Source organism: Conger conger, chromosome 7 (genome assembly GCF_963514075.1).
Source record: "Conger conger chromosome 7, fConCon1.1, whole genome shotgun sequence".
NCBI classification, from domain to species: Eukaryota; Metazoa; Chordata; class Actinopteri; order Anguilliformes; family Congridae; genus Conger; species Conger conger.
In genome coordinates, this window is record NC_083766.1 from 27616362 (window position 1) to 27644358 (window position 27997).

General features: G+C 44.1%; 2 protein-coding genes across 2 annotated transcripts; one reads left to right on the top strand and one right to left on the bottom strand.

The window, feature by feature from the left end:
* Positions 1-969: 969 nt before the first annotated feature.
* On the top strand, positions 970-27993 carry LOC133132229 (alpha-actinin-3-like). Its single transcript, XM_061247537.1, has 22 exons — positions 970-1121; positions 9610-9724; positions 10429-10548; positions 11588-11674; positions 11869-11956; positions 12286-12364; positions 12840-12921; positions 13498-13583; positions 13865-13957; positions 15725-15955; positions 16554-16701; positions 16916-17066; positions 17248-17356; positions 23311-23451; positions 23803-23985; positions 24193-24327; positions 24783-24962; positions 25213-25359; positions 25738-25803; positions 25896-26054; positions 27230-27511; positions 27829-27993. Exons 1-21 carry the CDS (start codon positions 996-998, stop codon positions 27386-27388), a joined length of 2685 nt encoding a protein of 894 aa, XP_061103521.1. The 5' UTR covers positions 970-995; the 3' UTR covers positions 27389-27511; positions 27829-27993.
* LOC133132242 (tubulin beta-4B chain) lies at positions 18991-22242 on the bottom strand. The gene is made up of 4 exons (XM_061247568.1): positions 22045-22242; positions 20746-20854; positions 20549-20659; positions 18991-20394 (listed from the first exon to the last, which is right to left on the bottom strand). Exons 1-4 carry the CDS (start codon positions 22099-22101, stop codon positions 19334-19336), a joined length of 1338 nt encoding a protein of 445 aa, XP_061103552.1. The 5' UTR covers positions 22102-22242; the 3' UTR covers positions 18991-19333.
* Positions 27994-27997: the final 4 nt, after the last annotated feature.

Consider the following 27997-nt stretch of genomic DNA (forward strand, 5'->3'; position numbering starts at 1 on the left):
TTGATATTGTGTTGCCAACCTGTGGCAACCGTATCAGCTACTGTACTGTAATACATCTAGCTGTTCAGTGTAGACGGTTGTAAATGTGCTGTGCGTTTTGAAGCCTCTAACTCGTATCAGAAAGGCCAAGTGGGGTACTCTATTTGGCATCTTGTTCTCTGACAGTGTCTCTTTGGTGAATGTAAATGCTACATTGAAACCATACTTTTGTGCTTTTTCTTGAGCCTATGCCAACAGGCATTTTGCGAGAGGGAGGAATACACCCTGGACTGGTCAGCAGTGCTATTGCGAACCCATTCACAATTTAGAGTCTCCAATTGCATGTCTGTGGAATGTGGGAGGAAACCCATGCTGACATGGGGAGAACATGCAAAACACAGAAAGCCCCTGGCTGAGACTCGATCCCAGGACTATTGCGCCGAATCTGCAAAGGGAATTTCAATATAATATTTTACATAATATTCCATAGCCTATTTGTAGCCTGTTTCCTAATTTACACCTAGGCTAATACAAGCGTTAAATAGTTGAAATAATAAATAATTCGCCTATCGTATGAATCTATCGAGGGTATTTTTCCTTGTGGTTGTCTGGTCAGATGAATTCGAGGAACATTTTAAGGCTACAGTGATGAGTTTAGGTTATCTAGTTCAGAAAAGTCAATGGGTTACATGGGGACATCGTTCATCATTTGAGGAGTACAAAGATGTAGCTCTGTTACAGGCGGGACCATGGCCGAATCGGCTGCCTCATGCCTGTCACACTCCCAACAGCATGTTGCGCTCGAACCCGATACCCTAGCTCCTAGAACCCGATAGCTCTGAACCTGCCGTAGGCTACTTATCGGGGTGATGTCACGTGCGCACCTTTTGACCACTGCGGCTGGAAGATCTCGACACGGGCGGAACGGTTGTGAGATTGCTGTTGCTGAATTGAAGGGCGACTTTAATTTAATTGAATTAAAAAGGAATAGGGTGCAATCACGAAAGGAGGCAAAAATGACAGCACTAGAAGCTCAGCACACTATGTACACGACGTACTTGACGGAGGAATGCATGACCCAGGCGAATGAGTGGGAGAGAGACCTGCCGCTGGACCCCGGCTGGGAGAAGCAACAACGCGAGGTAATGGTGTAGCCGGTTTAACGGACGTAAGCGACCTATGCTGTGCGCGCACAGGTTAATCCCAATAGCCGTGCGTTACACCCGGAGAGCAGCCCACAAGTCTGCACTGGGCTTTCAAGATCGATTTAGGTTTTTTCTACCTCGCTGCCTGTGCCATTAAAGCCCATACACCCTGTGTATAGAGCATATCATGTCGTTCAACTGATCTGTCTCACTTCCTACCAGCAGACATACCCCTTACCTTTAAGTAACTTTTTCTTATAAATGAATCAATAAGTCCTACATCACACAGAAACCTGTTACACGTGCTGAAATTTTGGTTATTTCCCCAGGTTGTTTTAAACGCTGCTCTTGAAATGTTTTACTTCTAGCATTGATTACTGTTTCCCTAGTATTTCTGTGACCATATCACTGGTGTCATGCACAGGGGTGAGCCATGAGCATGGGCTCCCAGGGGCCCACAGCTATTGCATAGGGCTGGAGAGGGGCCATGTTTAAGAGTTTCAGAACCTGGAAAGGTGAGATATGGTGACAACATATGGCAAGCAGATATAGAGGGAGAGGTGGCACAGCATTCTGGGAGACGCATACCGAAGTACATCAGTAGTGTCTTAAAAAAATACTGCTTTTGTAGTTAGTGCGCTAGTAAGCACGGTGAAGTGCAGTGAAAATGAAGGCTCGTAGCAGGTTACCACGACAGACAACGCTCCCTGATCACACAACCCTCAAATTCAAAGAAACTTCATTAACCCTTGGCTATAGGCCATTTTTTGTTGTCTGATAACACATTAATATTTTGTGAGAGGGTTCAAAATCCAACCTCGGACTCAGGAATACATCTCTCTCGCTACAACTGCAGGAAATCGTGCACCTGGTTGCAGTGGTGTGCACAGTGTAGGTAGTGTGCGGGGAAAAGTGTTGATGAAGGCATTCGTGTGGATGATGCACAGTGCAGGTGCGGGTGAACATCCCGTGATTTGAAAATCTGGTGAAGAAATAAGGTTGTTTCCCTCAGAGGTCAAGCTTTCAGTACCTGACTTACACTGATAGGCTCCAGGCTGCCTACTCAAACTTACTCAAAGACTCATGCTTGAATGAATTAAGTCTAATTAAGCAGTTTTACTAATTAAGCAGTTTTTATTTTACCCTATGGAATAGTAAGTGCAGAAATGGAAAGAATTTTAATTTAAATCAACATCCCATGGGATTTCATTACTTGAATGGAATCTTGCAATGGAATCAGCAATAACCAAGTCAGGAATCTTAGGTTTGCCTTTAAGAAGTTGCATTGTGGGGGAATGTCATGCTTTATTAAGTCTGACAGAATTTGATATTGCATACTTTGATCATATTTTACAAAAAAAAATTTTTATTGCTCTGTCACATTTACTAAAGCAGTGAAATTATTTATGTTTTGAAAGGTACTAATACCATGCTTATGAAGCATGTAAGTAGGTTTTAAGTCCTTATAAACTGACACTTGAATATAAAACGTGGGTCTTATTTACAGTAGATGGCAGCTGTAGCAGCTTGCAGTTTGCTTTTTAACGGTCAGTGTTAGACAGCCTGAGCTGAGATATAGCTGCTATCCAGCCATTATGTGATTGAATCAATATGTGGGTGGCATTCGAAGAGCCACTAATTAATTTAACACAAAGCGGTCATTTTAATTCAAAGGATGGAATTGCGGCTGAGAACATAGTGTCAGCTGTAGCATTGATGTAGCATTTGGCTGAGCTGTTCATGCCTCCATTATGAAGTGGTTGGGCCTCACAGGACTCTTGTTCAGGTTCATAGTGCTGTAGCTGGAATAACAGCCCTGTATACTGTATAATGTTGATGCTTTTAATGGGCCATCGGAATCAATCTGTGTCAGCTCTGCAAGTCCCTCTGGTGTTGTTTCCCATGGCAGGGATTAGTGGCTCATCCCTGCGGAGCGTGGGATTCCTCGCTTTCTTCTCATTCCTGGCTTTAATGGCCTTAATTACACAGATCACCATCCTGTTTATTTTTTCAGGCCCTGGGTAATTAAGAGGAGGGTGCAGAACCAGCTTGCTGCAGCTAGCTGAGCAGGGCTTTGCGCTGTAACTCTGTACCACTGATGCATGCCGTTATGTTCCAGGTCCTCTCCCTGGAGCTTCTGTTGATGGGGAGGGCTCTGCAGCAATGTGCAATCTTTAGCTTATAACTAGTCCACTGCGCTGCCCTCGGTGAAGAAGTGGTAGTTATATTTCCACCTTCACTGTAGGTCAGCTGTACTGCAGCTTTTCCTCTGACTTGTGTTAAGTGTAGGTTCAGATATACTTGAAGCCTCTCAACTGACTTACCATAGATATAGGTCAGTATACTGTACACTATTTTATCAGCCAGTTATGTGGCAGCAACTAAATGCATAAAAGAATGCAGACATGGTCAAGAGGTTCAGCTGTTGTCCAGACAAGCTGGTCCTAAAGCTGGTCTAGCTGGGTATAAGCTGGTCAACCAGCTTGTCTGAGCTGATAGCTGATCAACCAGCTGTTTCAAAACATAGCTTGAGCTGATCAAACCATGTCAAGCTGGGAGCTGGTCTGAATTGGTCAACCAGCTAAACCATGTCAAGCTGGGGGCTGGTCTGAACTGGTCAACCAGCTAAACCATGTCAAGCTGGGGGCTGGTCTGAACTTGTCAGTCCTTCAGACGGGCCAGGTACAAAGTCACCGGGACGGGGCTCCCTGTCACACTGCTGGCTATTTCGATCGATAATCTTCTGAGATCCAAGAGTGACTGTGTCATTCTCACCACATTGTGTGTGTGTGTGTGTGTGTGTGTGGCAGGGCAGCCAGCTGGACCTGTGCTCGGCCTGGATTTCCCACGTTGGAGGGCAAACAGCCAGCCATGTCAAAAAGGAGCAGGCTGGAGCTGAAACCATCTGGCATCTCCCCTGCCTGACTAATGTACTACTGTACTTACTCCCACCCCAAGATACACCTGTCTCTTCCAAAAAACATGAGCATCATCATGGGCAATGCTGTCATTCAATACATCTTTCTCACAGCAGTCCTTCTTGTATTAATAGTGCATATTCATGAGGCCCCGTCTTGGAATAAGTCAATGTTTGTCCTTAATAAATGATTTGCAAATGTTAGTTCTTTCTACAGCGACAAGCATTGCAACAAGTTTGGAAATCCACCAAATTATCTTGCCAAATGTGATTTGCAGAAAGGTCAAGAGGTGTGTCCAAATGTAAGAATTTAGGGAAAGAGTGAATGGATTCGGGACCGAGAAGTAGGACCTGAGTTGGAGGGTTGCTGCCATTACAGAAGCTGTGCCCTTGTAGGGAAGCTTCTTTAAACTGAGGTTGGAGGTGAGGTTAGGGGGTCGTTTGGGGGTGAGGCTAGGGATGGGGTTAGGGGGGTTAGGCCATTAGAATAAAATATGGGTATATGTGAGGTCATACAGATATTTAAAAAAAGCTGAGCATAAAGTGTCCAGACCCTGAGACAAGCACCATGGGAAAATGGTCACTATCAGAGGAATTATGGCAGTTAGTCAAAGTAGTACAGAAAATGCAGGAGTGAAAAGCCAAAATGTTGACATTCTGTGGTGTATGACCTAGGGTGGACTGATGTACACCCTAGATCACATTTGCTGTCTGACTGACAGCCATCAATCTCAGCATTTAAAAAGGGAGTGCAGTAGTATAATCTGAATCTGCCTAGAACAATAACACTTCACATTTACATTCAGCTCCATGCTTACTGAAACAGTCATGTTTACTGACCAAACCCAGTTTACTCTACTCAAGTCACATAACTTACACACCAGTGTCCTCCCTGAAAATAGAACTTGTCACCTTTTGGTCACAAGACTGGCACCCTGAATGTGTCTCCACACTGCAGAGTGGATATTCTTCATAGTGTCAATATACTGGCACTGTCTGAGGGGTGCTGTTAGCAGTACATCTGAGGACTGTGGTGTCAGTAGTGCTGGCTCTAGCAGTGGTTAAGAAGTGTTGGGGTCAGTAGTTTTGGCTTGGGTAGTGGGTGAATCATAGTAGCTTTGTCGGACTCTAAACAGCATTCTGCATTGGTAGCTTTTGCTGAGTGTCACACGGCTAGTTTGTCCACAGATTGTGAAACCAGACCCCTGCTACTCATAAAGCAGGTGTTCTGTCATAAATCCTCTTCTTCGGAACTTACAAGCTTGTTTATCTCTGGGATGGAACATGGTAATGAAGAGTGTAGTCCAGACAGGGTATCCTTGTGCTAAAAATGGGATTAGAAAATAAATCTCTTCCGAATATATTTTAGACACTATTCACTGGTCAGACCATGCTTTCGGACTGCATTGGACTTATTCCAGAACTATTTTAATTATTTTGCCTTTTTGTTTCGATTTAATCTGTCAGAAATTATCGACAGATAGAATCTCTGCAGATCCTTCAGAGTCATTGGTCCTCAATTGTGTACTGTCCTCTTCAGTACACCCCACAGGTGAACAGGTTCAATGGGTTTGGGTCAATGGGGTCCAACCACAAGCTGGTTTTAGTGTCCTGGCGAAGACTGCCAGATTTTAATCTAAATGTTTGTGTTGCCCAATTCTTGTGTTGCCAGCCACCATTAATGGCTACTTACTACTAAAGATGAGTGATAAGAGTTTAATCTTGTGGACAGAAACAGCATGTATTATTGAGGCCTGTGTGATTATCATGGTATACGTTATGTTGAATTGCATTGAATGTGAAGATGCAGATTAGTACAGTATGCTGATATTGTGTTCTGTAATGTAATATTTGGTAATATTAGGTATTTTTTATTTTATGTAGTTAGGTTTTATGGGTAAAACCAAAAGCAGTGTTACCATTAGCACCATGATGGTATATAGATGCATTAGCATTAATGAATTCAGTGTTTGAAGTACTACTGAGATAGAAATGTACTGAACGGTGTTAATGTTACCACAGCTAGCACTATAAAGTTGGTGTTAGCATTAGCAGAAAGATACTTATGTATAACAACTGAGAGCAATAGTGCCACGAAGGTGCTGTAAAACCAGTATTAGAACTTATTTTCACATTTATTCATTTGGGCATGTAAATGTCTTATTTTTTGTTTATTGAGTTTTGTACAGTGGTGTGAAAAAGTGTTTGCCCCCTTCCTGATTTCTTATTTTTTTGCATGTTTGTCACACTTAAATGTTTCAGATCATCAAACAAATTTAATTAATCAAATACAACACAAGTAAACACAAAATGCAGTTTTTAAATGAAGGTTTTTATTATTAAGGGAGAAAAAATTCCAAACCTACATGGCCCTGTGTGAAAAAGTGATTGCCCCCCCTGTTAAAACATAACTTAACTGTGGTTTATCAAACCTGAGTTCAATTTCTCTAGCCACACTCAGGCCTGATTACTGCCACACCTGTTCTCAATCAAGAAATCACTTAAATAGGACCTGCCTGACAAAGTGAAGTAGACCAAATGATCCTCAAAAGCTAGACATCATGCCGAGAGCTAAAGAAATTCAGGAACAAATGAGAAAGAAAGTAATTGAGATCTATCAGTCTGGAAAAGGTTATAAAGCCATTTCTAAAGCTTTGGGACTCCAGCAAACTACAGTGAGAGCCATTATCCACAAATGGCGAAAACATGGAACAGTGGTGAACCTTCCCAGGAGTGGCTGGCCGACCAAAATTACCCCAAGAGTGCAGCGACGACTCATCCAAGAGGTCACAAAAGACCCCACAACAACATCCAAAGAACTGTAGGCCTCACTTGCCTCAGTTAAGGTCAGTGTTCATGACTCCACCATAAGAAAGAGACTGGGCAAAAATGGCCTGCATGGCATGGAGTTCCAAGACGAAAACCACTGCTGAGCAAAAAGAACATTAAGGCTGGTCTCAATTTTGCCAGAAAACATCTTGATGATCCCCAAGACTTTTGGGAAAATACTCTGTGGTATGGCGAGACAAAAGTTGAACTTTTTGAAAGGTGTGTGTCCCATTACATCTGGCGTAAAAGTAACACCGCACTTCAGAAAAAGAACATCATACCAACAGTAAAATATGGTGGTGGTAGTGTGATGGTCTGGGGCTGTTTTGCTGCTTCAGGACCTGGAAGACTTGCTGTGATAAATGGAACCATGAATTCTGCTGTCTACCAAAAAATCCTGAAGGAGAATGTCCGGCCATCTGTTCGTGACCTCAAGCTGAAACGAACTTGGGTTCTGCAGCAGGACAATGATCCAAAACACACCAGCAAGTCCACCTCTGAATGGCTGATGAAAAACAAAATGAAGACTTTGGAGTGGCCTATTCAAAGTCCTGACCTGAATCCTATTGAGATGCTGTGGCATGACCTTAAAGGCGGTTCGTGCTCAACCTCCAATGTGGCTGAATTACAACAATTCTGCAAAGATGAGTGGGCCAAAATTCCTCCACAGCGCTGTAAGAGACTCATTGCAAGTTATCGCAAACGCTTGATTGCAGTTGTTGCTGCTAAGGGTGGCCCAACCAGTTATTAGGTTCACCTTTTCACACAGGGCCATGTAGGTTTGGATTTTTTTTTCTCCCATAATAATAAAAACCTTCATTTAAAAACTGCATTTTGTGTTTACTTGTTGTCTTTGACTAATATTTAAATTTGTTTGATCTGAAACATTAATTGTGACAAACATGCAAAAAAATAAGAAATCAGGAAGGGGGCAAACACTTTTTCACACCACTGTATATACTTGTTTAATTAAATTTGAATCTGAAAAGAAGCTCAATCACTGATTTGGCAGCTGAGCTGCCAGCTAAATGGGTTGGCAATATGATTATGCGGTATCAGCAGCATTAATGTTAATATTAAGCTACCGTGTTGGGCTTGCAGCATCTTAGATGAGGAATTTAGCATAGTTTAAAAGTCAATAAAACTTCTATATAGTCTCGAACACTACTCCCTCAAGAGTCCACTGGTATCCTGTAGCAACCCAATTTAGCCTCTTTGCACCCAACCCCCACCTAACCTGACCCCTGTACTGGGCTGTACTGGGATGCTGTCTAAATTCGGTCATATGTGACACCAGCCTTACATCAAATTACACTGGGCCTGAACATTCTGGTGCCTTCTCCCTCTTTCTGCCACACACACACACACACATGTGCATATACACATGAATGACGTACATCTCCCTCTGTCACTGAATCTCCCTCTTTGTCTTGCTGTCTGTCTCTCTCACAGAATACGGTGCTGCATAACTGTTTCTCATTTTTTAAATGTTCTCATGGCTGGCTGGGTAGGAAAGTTATCTTTTTTTAGGAAAGAGATATTCCATGAAGAAAGTTTCTCTAATATGTTATATTCATGGTACGTGCTTAGAATTGTGTGGTTGCTTCAATGTGAAATGTGCTTTCTCAGGCAATGGTCGCAGAGTCTATGTTTTTCTCACTTTGTATTTTTGTTCTTTTGTTCTTTCTTTCTTTTTCTCTCTCTCTGGCTCATGTACACACAGACATCTGATCCTCTGCATTCACATCTCCCCAACATCTCTCTGTCTCGCATCCACTGTCAGATTCAAATTCGAGTAGGGTTTTACTGGCATGACACACTCCATTGCTAAAGCACTTGAAAACAACACAGTTTGCATTATGGGAAGTGGTTTTACACTTACGATACTATATTAGTTATTAGTGAGTGTCACTCTGATACCGAGCACTTCGGTTACTTCCTGTTCTCCAGGGTGTGGCTGTCAGGCCAGTACAGAACTGCCAGTGTGGCAAATTTTGACAGGGTTTAGGCTGAACTGCTTAATTTTCAGGGGATGCCTGTTCCTTCCTTCTCTTCATTTCTGGTGTTTGAGGATGAAGTGCAGTTCTGTCTCCACCTCTTGCTCGTGTTAGTGTGAGCACAGCCTGTCCTCTCTGGGCTGTCAGGTCAGCCAGACTCAACGTTAATCAATCATTTTTCTTAAAAAGGTTTTTACCCTTTATCCCTTTCAAGGATCCCTTTGAACTATTTTTCTAAACTAGCATACTGCTCGCCAAACTCAAGCTGGCTTCTCTGATTAGGAAACCAACGTGAACAAAATCATACCTCAGCCGTACTGTATAGATCTTGGTTATACCCTTAACCTGTGTCCATACTACTTCACCGACATTGTTCAGGCAGTTACTGTCACCATTATGTGTTAATGCCACTAACATATTGCATATCCTTGGTGGTGAACAAGCCATTAGATTGCTGGGAAAGTCTAATATGGATGTATTTCATGTTTCATATGTGAATGTGACTAGTGTGAATATAGTATTCTTTCAGTATGCACACTGCTCTGCACCCATGAAATATATAAACATATATAAATACATGAATATTTATATATTTTAAATCTATGTCTATATTACCTTTAAATAATATTATCTGAACACATCTCGTTTTCATTCATAATAAATTAGCGAAAAAAAAAGGGCCCTCGCTTTCTCTCTCTCTGTCTCTCTCTTTCTTTCCTTTCTTTCTCACTCTCTCTCTCAGACCTTCACCGCTTGGTGTAACTCACATCTGCGGAGAGCTGGCACACAGATAGAGAACATTGAGCAGGACTTCAGGAATGGGCTGAAGTTGATGCTGCTTCTGGAGGTCATTTCAGGTGAGGGGTGCAGACACCGGCATTGGTCCACTGTGTGAGTGGGGTGTGGCCCCTGAGGATCTGGTGGATGAGGGGATCTAATTTTCATGACAACCTGAAGTGGCTAGGCCACTGCATATAATTAGCAGACAAATGAAAGCTGTAAATATATGCAATGGAAAGCTTGCACAGGGAGTCGCTCCACCAAACTCAACCTGTTTCTTTTGTTTTCTGCAACATGAGCGATACACCTGCACTTTTTCCATTACGCTTGGGGCCCAGACTTCTCCTGAGGGAACCCCACTACCTGCAATGGAAAGAAAGCTAGTGTGTGACTAATACCTTCTCAGCTTCACCTACTGTTCACAGTGTGCGGGTACAGGGTTTGATGCTGAATGTGGAACAAACATACAGCCTTGCAGATGAGGGGTGATACAATGGCTTGGGAAGTAAAGGAGCCCAGAACCAGAAAGTTGTGGGTTTGAATCCTAGGTGGCAAATTAGTGTGCTCATGAGCAAGGTGATTAGTCCACAGTGCTCTAGTAAAATGTCCAGCTATTCAAATGATTAACATGGAAGGACACTGGTTGTGCAAGTTGGTGAAATAATGTGTGAAATAAGGGTGTGTGTACGTAGGTGAATGTTTGTACTCTGTTGGGATAAAGCAGGTGGATAAATGTAATGTGTTGGAGGTGTGTTTGTGTGTGTTTGTCCTGTGTTAACAGGGGAGAGGTTGCCCAGACCAGATAGAGGAAAGATGCGCTTTCACAGGATTGCCAACGTCAACAAGGCCTTGGACTTTATCTGCAGTAAGGGTGTAAAACTGGTGTCCATTGGAGCAGAGGGTGAGACTCACTTTTCTGTTTGTTGCACCCCTCTTTTGGATTATAACACATTGCATTATAGAACCACATTTCCACAAGACTACACGGTACCACAGGAGAGCTAGCGCAGCAACTCACTCTCTGACCACACTAGGAACTCACTGACCATATCTAAGAATCTGCAGGTGCCTGATAAGCAATTGGGGATGCTTGCGTAGGTTTATCTGAGAAACCATGGCTCTTAAACCCACCCTACTGTGGTTTGCTGAAGCGAATTATGCACCACCACTGCAGACCAACAGTCATAGTCCTGTTTTTTATGCTGGGCAGTTCTCCTCGGGAGGTGAGTCATGGGTGTTTTGTCGGGGTGTGCAAGTTGGCTCTGCTAGGTTGGTGATGGGGAAATATAAGGCAAGGAGTTAAAGTTAGTAATTGGCCACAGTACAAGTTCTGTTACTTTTACTCTAAGTCCAGTTCAGTCCTGCTTTAGTGGCCTCTACTGCATCCATAGTCAGCTATGCCTAGGCTCAATTTGCCCTCAGAGTGAAGGCTTGTATAGTCCTAGCCATGAAGAGACCAGCTCCCATTTTATGTTCTTGCACATCTCTGTCTTAAAAAATGAGCCTTTGTGAGTTTCCACATCCTTTTTTCATTATAGCACATTTTACATTGTCTGCACAATGTCACAAAGCACTGTGGGTAATTGAAGTGTGGTTAAATACCGGTGGGAGTTGTGTGTATACATGCTGGAGGGTTCAGTGTCACCTGTGAATAGCGCTCCCTTAACATGGTAATGGAGCGAATGAGAATGATCATTTCCCACGCTTCTCATTTCCGTATCTCCTCTCCTCTCCTGCTTGCCTCCCTTGGTTCCTTCCTGTTTAAAGGGAATCACAGAAAGCAATTGTGGACAATGTATTAAGTATTTGAACACAGCCACACAGCCACACAGTGTTAAGACTGACTGTTTTGGGGAGGTGAGGCAGTCTGTAAGCATAGTCTCGAGCCCTATTGCGAACCGTTGTTCAAAAAAAAAGACTGACTGTGTCTTTTGTCGCAGAGATTGTGGACGGGAACGTGAAGATGACGCTTGGAATGATCTGGACTATTATATTGCGTTTTGCCATTCAGGATATCTCTGTGGAGGGTGAGGGGCTGTACACACACACACACACACACACACAGACTGATGTGTGTATCACTTTCGCTTACACCTTTCTCATATTTTACCATGATTTCAGGCATTTCAGTATATTTACACATGGCCAGTATCGCTGTGCTGTCAAACATATTTAATATCACTATGTAGTAGCATTATTCTTCCTTGCGGTTTCTCTGTAGAAACCTCGGCTAAGGACGGCTTGTTGCTGTGGTGCCAGAGGAAGACGGCAACCTACAGGAACGTCAATGTCCAGAACTTCCACATCAGGTGAGCACATAGCTCCCTCTGCTGGCCAAGATACAGAAACGCAGCCGTTGTCCTCAAAGGGTCTGGATTTCATGGCACAACGCCATTTGCCGAGTTTGATTTTAAGATTTTCATGTCCATTTTTGACAAATAATTTTCTGTCCCTCAACCCATTGGTGTCTGGTCAATTCTCTCCAGAGTCAACTCTCGCTCTCTCTCGATTCCTCCCTTCATATGTCTTGTATGTTTCCTCGACTCTTTTTTTATATTATCTCTTCTCTCTCCCCCCCTCTCCACTCCTCCTTCTGTCCCTCCCTATTCTTCCATCCATCCCTCTTTCTCTGTCTCAGCTGGAAGGACGGCCTGGCTCTGTGTGCCCTCATCCACAGACACAGACCTGACCTTATTGACTACTCCAGACTGCGCGAGGTGCCCTCCCTGTCCCCCACATACCCCTAAACCCCTATACTCTGGGTCACCCCACTCCCTCATAAATCAGCAGTTACTCCAGTTCGCCCCTAAACCAGAGTCACCAGGGGTCACTGCCTTTAGGGGTCACCCCACTCACCCCTAAATGAGGGTTCACCTCATTCACCAGTAAGCCAAGGGTCACCCCACTCACCCCTAAAGCCAGCCATGAATCATCTCATGCCCCTAAGCTACAGGTCTCACCCATCACCACCTCTGTGCTATCCTCCAACATCAACCAGATATCTGCTTATGGAGGCCCTGAGTGTATATTGCCCTCCTGAACCTGGCAGAAAAACGTATTTACATACTGACATAATACTGTTGTCTTGGATGACAAAAACATATATATATTGTTTTAATATATTTTTTTATATTTACTGAATGACCCATCTAATGTTCTCACTGTAGACTGTCCGTTTGTCTGTCTATACAGGATGACCCCATCGGCAACCTCAACACAGCTTTTGAAGTGGCTGAGAAGTTTCTAGACATCCCCAGGATGCTGGATGCTGAAGGTAATATCTCTGCCTCTCCCTCTGAGCCAGAACTGAAAATGATCTGACTGTAGGGCCTGTTCCACAAAGGAAGATTGTGTTAGCCGAAATAACTGCACTGAGTAAATCCCAGTCCACGATTACAGGCTAAAGAGTTCTCTGGGAACTCCGTAATCCTGCTTTGTGGAACAAGCCCCAGATGTGTGGCGTATTGCTGCCTGTTCCATTTCCGCTCACTCTCGATCCGTGTACAGATTCCCCCAACATGGCACTTTCTGTGCTGTGATCCCATCTCTGTCTGAATAAAACAGGCAGGCTGTCTACTCTACTTTTTTTCAAAAGGGGAACTGACACTAAGTAAGGAGATACTGCTTTGGTGAAGTGCAGAAGTGGTTGAATTAATCTTTAGTGCAGTGGTTAGCACAGCCGCTTCTCATCCAGGAGACCTTAGTTTGGTTCCTGTCTGCTCCCTGCTGAGATTGTTACAGTGCATGAGATTTAACACTTGGCATTTGGAGCCTGTACTTCAACGCTTTAGTCATTTGGTATGGACGTGTACTTTTACAGCGTTTAATTTATTTGATTTCCTGTGAGCAGACATTGTTAATACCCCCAAACCTGATGAGAGGGCCATCATGACCTACGTCTCCTGCTTCTACCATGCATTTTCTGGTGCCGAGCAGGTGAGCTAGAATCACACACACACTTTTTTCTCTACAAGACATCTTGTTAGCACACTTTTCACTGACCTATCCTTATTTCTCTCTATCTCTCGCTCACTCTCTCTCTTGCTATCCCTCTATTTTTCACATACATTCCCTTCTTTGCTTCTCTTGGTTCAATCTATCTCTCACACACACACACAAAATGGAAAAGGACAATAAAATATTAAAATAAATGTAGGAAAAGGTTAATAGTGGAATGGAATATTTAAAAAAGAAAGAGTGATGTCTCTGTGTCACAGGCTGAAACTGCTGCTAGCAGGATCTGCAAGGTGCTGGCTGTGAACCAGGAGAACGAGAGACTGATGGAGGCGTACGAGAAGCTGGCCAGCAAGGTGAGCCCTGCCCATTTTTATTTATTTTCATTTATTTAAACCTTTATCTAACCAGGTTGGTCCTGTTGATATTTAAAAATCTATTTTCCAAAGAAGAACTGGCCAAGAAGGCAGCAGCACAAAGTTACAGACAATATAAATGTTATGTACGGTGCAGAGAACCCAGACGCAGACCACAGGATAATCCAAAAATCTAAGTTTAATGTTCAGTGGTCAAAAGCCAAGAGATCCAGTACAAAGCCAAAAACGAAAAGCAAAAGAATAGTCGAAAAAACAAGCGAGAGGTCAAAATCCAGGAAATCACAGGGCAAAGGTACAAAAGGGCAAAAACAAACTGGTAGTCAAAAAATACAAAACAACACGTCAAAAAACCAGAAGATCAGATGAGCAAACGAAGCAAGAGGGCAAGGCAGGTACGGAAGTCAAGGCAAGGGGGGTATCTATCAAGAATCTCTATAATAAGGCTTACACACAATCGGCACTTACTAAGATCAACGTTCTGACAAAGAAACATACTGACACAGAGGTTTAAATACAAGAGGGAAGGTGACAATCTAGGCGGGGCAGAGGAAAAGGTGGGCTAAACAAATAGACAACAGGTGGGGAAATAGCATAATAACGGGAGGGAGACGAAAACGCGGACTGGATGCACGAAACAAAACATGTAAAACAAACGGCTCCGGATTAGGGAGTAGACATTTGCATAGTTTGAAGACGTAGTGATAGCTAGAGACAGGTGCGAACACTTCGCTGAAACTAAACGAGTAATCAGGGATAGCATAGGGAGGCGGAGTTACAGAACAGTGCAGAAATACTAAGAGATAGCGTTAGTGAGTTAGTTACGTGAATACTTCTACTGTATTTTTTTGAGCGCTGCCGGCCCTCCATAGAGTATATACAGAGATTGGAGAGGGTAAGAGTGGCCAGGCAGGGAAACCTAGGAAGTAACTGGAAACAGCCTCGTCTGCACATGTTGGGGGCAAAAGAACTTGCTGCCCATTTAATTCAATTTGCTGCCCATTGAATTGAGAAAACCAAAGTGATTTCACAACCATCCATCCATCCATCCATCCATTATCTGAACCTGCTTATCCTGATCAGGGTCGCAGGGGGGCTGGAGCCTATCCCAGCATACATTGGGCGAAAGGCTGGAATACACCCTGGACAGGTCGCCAGTCCATCGCAGGGCACACGCACCATTCACTCACACACTCATGCCTACAGGCAATTTAGACTCTCCAATCGGCCTAACCTGCATGTCTTTGGACTGTGGGAGGAAACCGGAGTACCCAGAGGAAACCCACGCAGACACGGGGAGAACATGCAAACTCTGCACAGAGAGGCCCCGGCCGACGGGGATTCGAACCCAGGACCTCCTTGCTGTGAGGCAGCAGTGCTACCCACTGCACCATCCGTGCCACCACGATTTCACAACCAGAGAAAACCTATTTTTTTGTCATCGTAAGTTTCATTATATGTTGCAGTTTGTGAAATAATGGTTGTTTTGATCCAGATTTTGGGAAAACTAAAAAGTACTATTTTATTACACAAACAGTCTACAATCTACTTTTCATATGAATGTTAGCGATCGTTAATTGAGTTTCAAAATACCACTGGGGAAGTTTTATTTAATCTTCACAAGTCCCCAATGTTTTGCCCTCAACATGCACAGTGCAGTCTTACTTCTGGGGCTTCACAATCTCGGGTTGTCTAGTTAAATGTGCATGTCTGTGCTGCCCTCCCTTTGCTGACCCCCCTCTCCCCCAGCTCCTGGAGTGGATCCGCCGCACCGTCCCCTGGCTGGAGAACCGCGCGTCTGAGCGGTCCATGAGCGCAATGCAGCAGAAGCTGGAGGATTTCCGCGATTACCGCCGCATCCACAAGCCGCCGCGTGCCCTGGAGAAGTGCCAGCTGCAGATCAGCTTCAACACCCTGCAGACCAGGCTCCAACTGAGCAACCGCCCTACCTTCATGCCCTCTGAGGGCAGGATGGTCTCAGTATGTCTGCAGTTATCCCACACAATTATCCTCACACACTGGGGTTAATTACCATCTCCCACAGCTTAGTGTCTGATCTCTCACAATAGACTACAGCCAGCTACATTATATCTCATCTCCACAAACAACACCTTATTAAGGGACAGCAGCCAGGCCTTCTGCAGCCTTCTCAGCCTCAGCTCAGCAGGGCTGGGCTTGGATGGGACTCCTGGGGAATCTAGTCTGCTCATGGAGCTAAAGTTGGAGGTCCAGTGTTGAGCTGCCTTCGCCCTTGCACAATGTCAAAAGGCCAATAGTTCCTCAGTGCATTTTTGGGATACTGTAATGTAGAAGACGCTGTATTTTGGATGAGTCATTAAAGCGAGGTCCTGACACTGGGATCATAATGATCTCATATTGCAGCTTTAATGTCATGGTGACACACACAGCTGGTTATACAGTTTATAGTTTATACTTTAATATTACCATCCCACCTTTTCTTCAGTTCGTATTTAAATGAGAAGAACCCAGTTGCCCTTCCTAGTTAAATACAGGTTATATAATATTCAGAGTACATAACGTATGTTGCCCTTTGTAAACTCCTTTCTCCACCATTCAGGACATCACTAATGCCTGGACAGGTCTGGAGCAGGTGGAGAAGGGCTATGAGGAGTGGGTAGTGACTGAGATCCGCCGTCTGGAGAGGGTGGAGCACCTGGCCAAGAAGTTCAAGCAGAAATGCAGCTTGCATGAGGCCTGGACCACAGGTACGGGGGGTGGGCCGGGGCAAGGGGGGGTTAGTTTTGGGGGGTGGGGGGATTTATGGCCAGGTGCAGACATCATTACCAAACAGATCACTGTGGAATGCTCAGAGACCTCAGGAACTGGGGCCGACTGGTGTAAGTCAAACACAAGTTTAACCCCGGTCATTTCTACTAAGTCACGCTGAAGTCATGCTCTTTTCCCTTCTGGGACCCCCAGGGAAAGAGGAGCTGCTGGCGCAGAGAGACTTTGAGGACACCTCGCTGACTAAGGTCCACTCCCTGATAAAAAAACACCAAGCCTTCGAGAACGACCTCACCGCCCACCAGGACAGACTGGAGCAGATCGCTGCCATCGCACAAGAGCTCAAGTGAGGGAGAGAAAAGACGTTTTACCCCATCTGTCTTTGTGCAGTATAATTTGGGGCATGTTCAGGAAACAAGAAGACAAGAGGGTCCAGCTATTGACTGGCTGTGAACTGGTGTCTGGTGCTGATGTCTGATGCAGACTGGCTGAGCACTGGTTGTGATGGCTTATTACTTGTGTTCCAGTGAGCTGGATTACTATGATGCTTCTGCCATCAATGCCTTCTGCCAGGGCTGGTGTGACCAGTGGGATACCCTGGGAGCCCTGACTCAGAAGAGGAGGGACTCACTAGAGGTATGTGAGGATCTCCAAACCCTGGTGTTGGGGACCTCTTCCACACACCAACCTCATCATCAAAAGGATTTGACCTGCTTATGTCCTTTACAACCATACTTGGCAACACACCCGGGAGACTTTCGATTTGCACTGCCCTCTCCCGGAATCCTTACGGGGTCGCAATTCTCACGTATTTCTCCTGATTTATGACAAAGGTCGAGAGATAAATGGAGGGTGAGAGAAAAGACAGAGGAAGAAGTTGAGAAAAATAAATGGATCGTGAGAGAAACTCAGTTGAGAGAAAGCTAAACAGAGTGAGAGAAAAAAACTTTATGCATTATAAAATGTTGCTGCACTGTGCTTATTATTGATCTATTTTCCTACTCTAAAAGTCACCAGAATGCAGGAAACTCAGAAACACAATTCAGACTCCCCACCTTCAGCTAGAAAATATCCCTATTTCTGAGATCCTAGGGTTGGCAGGCATGCTCCAACCCCATTGGACAGTGCTTCATCCCACAGCAAGGCAATGATCCCAACCATACACCAGTGCTCTATCTTCTTAATGATATTGAAAATGTCATTAATATGTTCCAAGCGTTTGTTTTGGTAAGCCTTTTATTGGACCTATACCTCTGACTGTAGACTGTTCTTTTTTTTCTCAGCCTAATAATGGCCTCTTTGACTGCGATTCGTACATCTTTGGTCCTCTTGTTGACAAGGCAATCAAAAGCCTACAGTCAAAACTAGGTACTGAAAGCTTTCTTATACCTGTACTAAGGAAGAAATGTAATACACCTGACTAATCAGAAAGGGGTTTTTAAAAATTGTGCATCAAGTTCCCCCTCGTGGTTATATTGCCAATTTGTCTTTGCACTCAACCGAGACTAAAAGATAACTGCAGGTTGAGAGATATTATATATTGTTTCATTCATTTATTGATAAAACAACTGTCTGCAATCCTTGGATACAAAATCTTAACCACTGTGTTCATAGGAATCAGAAATGATTAGGTCCTTCATCTCTATGGTGCAGTGTCACCAATTGTTTTGCAAAGTTGTGAACAACTGACTAGAATTAGCACAATATATGAAAGCACGGTTTTATTGGCAAGTTTTTTCTGTACATGAAGATAAATGACACCAGGTCATTCACAGGTCAACTCTGGCTGTTCCCTCGTGTTAATCCATTTGGTTTTACAGCAAATAATTGACATTGACATTATGTGGAGAATTGCCATTTTGGTTGGACTGCTGTGTTGCATTTATAGAGAATTACGGCATTTACAAACCTGTTTTTAAGAAATTGGGATTTGTGTTCTGACATTAATTTGTACAGATAGAGGTCATGCTTTATGCGAGCATGTACCAGATAGGAATAGGAGTAGAATTTTTATGACACAGGATAATCTTGCAGCAGAGGTAAAATATAAAAAAAATGTCCCTGCAGCTCACAGATCCATGCTCATTCAGTCCCCAGCAACTGCTCTGCAAATCCTTCATTGTATAAAGCACACTGAATAATCACGTACTGACAATATATGCATAATATAAGAACACGCAAAGTTGTTTCAGGGGGAAAAATGGCTAAATGTGTCAGGAGAAACTTGGCCAAGCATGTCAAATTCAGAATGAAGAGACACACAAACTACCTTTAAATAAAAAGCTACTTTTTATTTAAAGACTGCATCAATAAGAAACCAAAAAATTTCTACCACTGAAACAAGGAAAAAAGCACTGACAGAAAAAGGAAACATGAGGATCACAGAGACAAAACAGCAGAGAAATTAGAAAGCTTATCAAAATGCATGTGACATTAAGTAGTGCATAGTTTAAGCCATTCTGCATCAATTTGAAATTTCTATAACTTATAAATGCCACCGAAACAAGGAAAAAACACTGACAGAAAAAGGAAACATGAGGAACACATAATGAAAACAGCAGAGACAAACTAGAAAGTTTTTCAAAACACATGTGACTTTGAGCAGCACATAGTTTAAGCCAGCTCCTCTTCCCCCTCCTCCTCAAACTCGCCCTCCTCTTCTGCGGTGGCGTCCTGGTACTGCTGGTACTCAGACACCAGGTCATTCATGTTGCTCTCTGCCTCCGTGAACTCCATCTCATCCATGCCCTCACCAGTGTACCAGTGAAGGAAGGCCTTGCGCCTGAACATGGCGGTGAACTGCTCAGAGATGCGCTTAAACAGCTCCTGGATGGCGGTGCTGTTTCCAATGAAAGTGGCGGCCATCTTGAGGCCACGGGGTGGGATGTCGCACACGGCCGTTTTGACGTTGTTGGGGATCCACTCCACAAAGTAGCTGCTGTTCTTGTTCTGCACGTTCAACATCTGCTCATCGACCTCCTTCATGGACATACGGCCACGGAAAACAGCAGCCACCGTGAGATAGCGGCCATGACGCGGGTCACAGGCGGCCATCATGTTCTTGGCATCAAACATCTGCTGAGTGAGCTCTGGAACGGTCAGGGCTCTGTACTGCTGGCTCCCCCTGCTGGTGAGGGGTGCAAACCCAGGCATGAAGAAATGGAGACGGGGGAATGGAACCATGTTGACGGCAAGCTTGCGCAGGTCTGCGTTGAGCTGCCCTGGGAAGCGCAGGCAGGTGGTGACCCCGCTCATCGTGGCAGAGACCAAGTGGTTGAGGTCTCCATAGGTGGGCGTAGTGAGCTTGAGTGTACGGAAGCAGATGTCGTACAGAGCTTCATTGTCAATACAGTAGGTCTCATCTGTGTTTTCTACCAGCTGGTGCACAGACAGGGTGGCGTTGTATGGCTCAACCACAGTGTCTGACACTTTGGGAGAGGGCACCACGCTGAACGTGTTCATGATGCGGTCGGGGTACTCTTCCCGGATCTTGCTGATCAGCAGGGTGCCCATGCCAGAACCTGTACCCCCGCCCAGGGAATGGGTGAGCTGGAAGCCCTGCAGGCAGTCACAGCTCTCAGCCTCTTTCCTCACCACATCCAGGACTGAGTCTACCAGCTCTGCTCCCTCAGTGTAGTGGCCCTTTGCCCAGTTGTTTCCGGCACCACTCTGGCCTGTGAACACAGTGAATTCTTAGCATCATTCGCATCTTCACTGCAGCAGCACAAACAATAATGCTTTTGCTGTATGTTTCAGAAGTGTGTCCATTTTAGGCATGCATTATGCATTATTATTTGTATAATACGCTCTGCTAAATTCTCCACTTACCAAAGACAAAGTTGTCTGGCCTGAACACCTGCCCAAACGGTCCGGACCTCACAGAGTCCATCGTGCCGGGCTCCAGATCCACCAGGACAGCACGGGGGACATATTTGCCGCCTGTTAGAATAATTTAAAGGATGAGGTTGCACAATTGAAAGTGTTAATTTGTTGAATTGCATGTAGAAACAGAAACGGGATCTCACCCGTAGCTTCATTATAGTAGACATTGATCCTCTCCAGCTGGAGGTCACTGTCGCCGTGATAGGTCCCGGTGGGGTCGATTCCATGCTCGTCGCTGATCACCTCCCAGAACTAGAACAAAGACAGGCATCAGCGCCATATGGCTACCAGGTAACATGACACCTACTGTCTAATGACATCCAGTTTCCTCACTACCAGCAAAAACCTCAAGGCAAAGGTGACAACGGCAGTCGTGTTATGATTACTTATATATCATAACTGGTTCTATCCTACCTGGTTTGGATGTAAAGTTATTAGCCTACTACGATAAGTGGATAATCAATTATCAAAACGTTATCTCCTTGTGACTTCCACTTGGCATTCTAGCTGGCTAGTTCGCTACTGAAATATCATATCCATAAATGAAACCTCTACTTGAGTTGCAAAATGCTAGTCTTACTGAAAAATTATGCTGTGTGCCGAAAATAAACTATGGTTTACCATTAGTGACTGTGTGATTACATTGTAGCTTATTTCCGTGGCGTCATTTTTATGTTAATAATGCATAAATCAGAGTATTAGTAGAAATGTAAGTTATAACTAGGCTATGTTTGCTATGTATGTAGGCTGAAGTAGCCTACAGCAGCACAGGTTAACCATCCAACCTGAAAACTGATATTGACTGGGCAGAATCATAATCATTTTTAATGGATGGTTTTGCAGGGGGGATATAATTTGTTGTCACAATGCCATCTCATCTAGGCCTAGTTTGACTCATGTTTGACCAGTAAAACTGGTACCGGTTGCTACGGCCGCTTATCCTCCAACAAGACCGAGAATCTCGTCGTCAAGGAAATTGTCACGTGATTAAGAACGATCCGTAGAACCTGCCACTGTACAATAGCTAACTAGGTCACAAATGTAGGTGATATTTCACAGAAAAATGTGGTTATCCAGCTAATCTTTTAAAGATGTATTTGCTTTAACTTTTTTTAAAGTTATAATCGCAAACTAATTGCACTGCTCGAATTGTCATGCATCAAGCCAAGTAACGTTGCCAAGTAAGCTGGAAAAGCCAAGTAAGCAAGCGGCAAGAACGCTAAATAACGTCAGCTACTTATTTTAGCATAAGTTACTAGCCAGCACGGCGATTTCCTCCAAAACAGCCAGCTAATCGACTAACCATTGACTTAACCGACAACTTCGCTTAGTTTATGTTAACTTAGCTAACTTACTTCAGCCCGCATAACGTTTCCTACAGTAACGTAACATTGATTTAATTTTCCTCACAAACGTTCCATCTTAGATAGTAAGCAACCAACCTTGGCTCCAATTTGGTTTCCACACTGGCCAGCCTGCAGATGAACAATTTCCCTCATTTTTTACAAGAGTGATGGTTGAACAAAAACGCGCAATGTGCAAAACTAATTTGGGCTCACTTAAGAGTTCGAACGACGCTCAGCTTCAATTCAACGGTAAAAAATTCCACAGTGCATTTATACAACTCGCACCAACAGTTGCTGTGGTAACAGCTCGCAACAAAATCTACAAAAACTGTCAATCACAAAAATCCAAAATGCTTATTGGCTAGACGAATAACCTCATGGGGTTCAACCTCATTTTCATTGGTGTGACGATGTTATTTTACGTCGTCAATGGTAACTACAGTTCAATGATGGTAACGGATAACCAAACACTTGGAGGCTAGGCGACCGTAATTGTGTATTCTGGTAACCAGATAGGCAAGTCGCCAAGTACTTTTTTTTTTTTTGGGCAGCATTCGTTTATAGGGCAGAGATTAATTACAGTTAATTTAAAAAATAGTTTTCAGAATAAATTTTATTCAGTTGTAACCTAGTAGCCAATACTTGGTATTGTTGAGATTTGCTAATAGTAACATTTTACATTTTTTGCAGAACGTATCTACTCAAGCTCAATCAAATGACTCCTCACAACAGACATTAATTGCCAAACAAGAACTGGCAAACAGATTCAGTTCCAGTATGTGGTATCTCTTCACAAGTAGTCTAATGCTCTTCCCCTCTTTTTCTGCCAATTTGGAATTCTCAGTTGTATTCATCATAAACGCCATAACCTCTGCCATCAATTTGGGAGAGCACAGACACGCATATGCTTTCCTCTAAACTGCATGATGTCAGCCACTGCTATGGGGGGTGATTCATGCATTTATTCAGATGCTCGTTCGGAAGGAAGACCTGCGGAAAGTCATCATTCGCAGTGAAAACTTGCTTGCGGGACATGCACATGCGGAATGATGCCTTTATTCAGATCTTCATTTGGAAGGAAGGTCTGCTTGTGGAAGGTGATTGTCCAGAGGGAAGACATGCTGATTTTCTAAACTTTCTCCTCGGGTGGTTTTCAGTGTAATCTACTTAATTGCGCGCAAGCAATTAATGTGTGCGAGTCTTCAAACCGAATGAGCCTATCCTCGTTCCATATGTGCATGTTCCAGAAGCAAACCCACATTCCTCAAGCACATCTTCACTCTGAATGATCACTTTCCGCAAGCATCCTTCTGAATGAGCATCTGAATAAAGGCTTCATCTCCCTTGTTTTGGGTATTCCAGCGTACAGAAAAGCTGTGGGAGACCATTGGCCAGCTGTACCTGGAGTTTGCCAAGAGGGCGGCGCCCTTTAATAACTGGACGGAAGGGGCCATGGAGGATCTGCAGGACATGTTTCTCGTTCACAGCATTGAGGAGATCCAGGTATGGGGTTGGGCAGTCGGTTGCTGGGCTTCCATTGGAAAGTGAAGTGTATTTGGAATATCAGCCAGACAGGTTTCCAAGTTGTCTTGTGGGGAAAAGGTCGAGTGAGATTACAAGCCTCATATTTAGCAATTATCACAGATTTAATTAATTTTTATTTTTCAGGGCTATGAAGGTTGGTTGGTTGTTTTCATATTTCCCTAATTTTCATTTTTGTTGGCATTATTGGCCCTTTCCTCACACAATATAGTAAAACATTATAACGTGACCTAATTTCATGTTTACGGAAACATGGCAAGTGAGTTCATTGATATTTTTCTTCCCCACCCACCTCCTGTGACTCCCTCCCAGATTCTCATCACAGCCCACGACCAGTTCAAGCTCACCCTGCCCGAAGCCGACAAGGAACGTATAGCCACCATGGGTATCCATGATGAGATCCTGCGGATCGCCCAGACCTACGGCATCAAGCTGCCCGGCACCAACCCCTACACCCACCTCACACCCCAGGACCTCGGCAACAAGTGGGAGGCTGTAAGCAGAGCTGACTCCAGTGGCCGCAGAGAGTAGAATAACTCTCACTGATCGCTCTCTTTCTCTCTTTCACGCTGTCTCTCCCACTCTCTCCCTCTCTCTTCATCTGTCTGTCTCTCTCCATTTCTCCCTCTGTCCATCTCCCACTCTCCTGTCCTCTTTCCCGCTCTCCCTCTCACTCTCCCACCCTCTCTCTCCCTGCTGAAGGTGAGGCTCCAGGTTCCTTACAGAGACCAGGTCCTGCAGGAGGAGATGGTCAGGCAGCAGGCCAACGAGAGGCTGAGATGTCAGTTTGCCGCCCAGGCCAACGTAATTGGACCCTGGATTCAGACCAAGATGGAGGTGGAGTGTTGAGAAATATAAAATGTGTATCCTGTAATCATTTATGTACTATATCATACACACAAGAAAATGGAAACACCTATGGAAAGTCACTTCATAATTGGGTGACCAGACATGCCATTTTTCCCAGGACAGCCCCGTATTGAAGCCCCTTTTCATGCACCCTACTTATTCTGACAAAATGTAGATTTTCCCTTATTTTAGTCAAAGCATATTTCAATGGTTTTTTCAGATTTTACTTGCCGTTACCATACCTTCTCATTCCACTGTATACACAGTCCTCAAAGGAACCTGGTCACCCTACTTCATAGGGTTTTGGGCCACTGCGCATGGCAGAATGGCGTGTGTACCTTGGCAAACCAGTGTCTGTAATTCTGCAGCTGGAATATGACAAAACCACTCTGACAAAAGATAATCAGTCCAGTAATTAATTAATAACCTTGAGCTGTTTGCAGGAGATTGTTCACATCTCAGTGGACATTGCTGGCTCACTGGAGGAGCAGATGAACAGTCTGAAACAGTACGAACACAGCATCATTACCTACAAATCCAACATTGACAACCTGGAGGGAGACCACCAGCTGAGCCAGAGGTCCCTCATCTTCGACAACAAGCACACCAACTACACCATGGAGGTACTGTATACCAAGCTACAACATGCACACCACCTACACCATGGAGGTATACCACACTACAACAACCACACCATAGTCAAATCAAAATATATGTATATAGTGCATTTGACAAACATTTGACAAACAATTGTCACAACAAGCTTCACAGAAAACCTTCTCCCTCAACAGTGGCAAGGAAAAACTCCCACCTTCTGAGCCTTCCTGTTCTCTCTCCCTCGTTCTCTCCCTCTCTCTTCCATCCTGTTTGCAGCATGTCCGTGTGGCCTGGGAGCAGCTGTTCAGCACCATCATTCGCACCATCAGCGAGATCGAGAACCAGATCCTGACCCGTGATGCCAAAGGCATCAGCCAGGAGCAGCTCAACGATTTCAGAGCCTCTTTCAACCACTTCGACAAGGTGAGAGTGTGTGTGTGTGTGTGTGTGTGTGTGTGTGTGTGGGGGCAGGGGGGCTCTACATAAGTGCATGTAGTATGTCTATGAATATGTGGTGTAGTATGTATGTGTATGAATGTGTGGTGTAGTGTGTAAGTGTATGTATGTGTGGTGTAGTGTGTATGTGTAAGTGTATGAATGTGTGGTGTAGTGTGTAAGTGTATGTATGTGTGGTGTATGTGTGGTGTATGTGTAAGTATATGTATGTGTGGTGTAGTGTGTAAGTGTATGAATGTGTGGTGTAGTGTGTATGTGTGTTGTATGTGTGGTGTAGTGTGTATGTGTATGTATGTGTGGTGTAGTGTGTAGTTATCTGGTCGCTGTTTGTTGTTCCCCCTGCAGAAGAGGAACGGCGTGTTGGGCCCAGATGATTTCCGTGCCTGCCTGATCTCCATGGGCTATGAGCTGGTGAGACAGGCTGAGACACTACGGCATAGAGCATAAGCACACATGGTGCTGCAGCACAGAGATATAACTCTATGATCTCTTTCATCTCTCAGGGTGAGGTGGAATTTGCTCGCATCGTGGCCCTCGTGGACACTAACAGCACGGGCGTAGTGACCTTCCAGGCCTTTATCGACTTCTTGACCCAGGAGGCAGCTGAGACTGACATGGCCGAACAGGTCATGGCATCCTTTAAGATCCTGGCATCAGACAAGGTGAGCAGCAACTACTTACAGGCATGTGAATGCATACACATGCTGTATTTATCTACATACAACTTTATTCACCTAAAACTCACATACTCACATACTATGGTGTGCATGCCATAGATTATAATGGAACTTATAAATAGATATTGTTGTATTGTATTAGATATTGTATTGTATTGTTGTACTCTGGGTATTCTAGTTTCCAACCGTGGTATGCTAGTTCGTAAGTTCATGTATTCTTCAAGGATTCCAATTGTATCTGTATGGTCATGCAAGGACTCGGAACCGTAGTGTCCTCTAGGGTCCTCATCACACTTGTCCCTGTGTTCGATCTGCACTTTGTTGTACATCGCTCTGGATAAGAGCATCTGCTAAATGCCTGTAATGAAATGTAAATACTGTTATCTGGTTCCTTTATTCATGTAGCACTTACACACACATGGTGTTCAACATAGCATTCATACACACGCATTCTTTATTTAACTGAACCTCACATACACACATAATGTCATTTATCTTGTACTCACACACAAACACATACTTTAATCACCTAGAACTCACATACATACACATACACCACTCACATAGTACTCACACATAAGCACAATGTACTCACATAATACTCTATTCATTGCTGAGCATATGCATTTGAGCATTTATACACATGTTGGAAAATACATGTGTATAAAAAACATTCACCCTTCATACATACGCATTTCACAGTGGAGAAGCTGCACAAAACTACTACGACTACTACTACTACTACTACTAATAATAATAATAATAATAATAATAATAATATTGGCACGGATGGTGCAGTGGGTAGCACTCTCAGTGTGGTGTTTGCATGTTTTCCCCATGTTTGCGTGGGTTTCCTCCGGGTATTCCGGTTTCCTCCCACAGTCCAAAGACATGCAGGTTAGGCTGATTGGAGAGTCAAAATTGCCCATGGGTATGAGTGTATGAGTGAATGGTGTGTGTGCCCTGCGATGGACTGGCGACCTGTCCAGGGTGTATTCCTGCCTTTCACCCAGTGTATGCTGGGATAGGCTCCAGCCCCCCTGTGACCCTGTTCAGGATAAGCGGGTTAGGATAATGAATGAATGAATGAATGAATGAATTAATAATAATAATTATTATTATAATAATAATGATAATAATCATGATAATTCCTCTCTCAGGTTTATATCACAGTGGATGAGTTGCGCAGAGAGCTACCTCCAGAGCAGGCGGAGTACTGCATCAGCCGCATGACCAAGTACATCAGCAGGGACGCCCCGCCCAGTGCCCTGGACTACATGTCCTTCTGCAGTGCCCTGTATGGACAGAGTGACTTATAAACCCCGTCCCCTTTCCCCAGCGCCCTGTATGGAGTGACTTATTAACCCCACAAATTTCTACAGCAACCACTGCAACAGCAGCCTGCAGCCTAGCGGCTAAGGTACATGACTGGGAACCAGAAGGTTGGTGGTTCAATTCCTGGTGTAGCCATAATAAGACCCACACAGTTGTTGGGCCCTTGAGCAAGGCCTTTAATCCTGCATTGCTTGAAGGGGAATTGTCCCCTGCTTAGTCTAATCAACTGTAAGTCGCTTCTTATAAAAGTGTCAATAACACATGTATTTATTATTTATGTTTATGTTACTTGTATATGATCAACTGTTTGGGAGTGTGTCCATCAGGTTCACACATGTTTTATATAACCAATTTTAATGTCTACTTGCATTAATAGGCCAGTTTTGTTGCTACAATGCCCTCAATTTAACAAGTCCACTTTCAGGCAATCCCTGGACTGGAGGGGACCGATTAGCCGGAGTGACTCGAGTGATGAGACAAGGGCATGACTGCCAGTCAGACATCAACGCAGATGAGATGTTAACAGCGTCTGCTAAATGACTGCAATGTAATGTAAATGTGATGCAACAGCACACACGTCTTCTTCTTGTGTA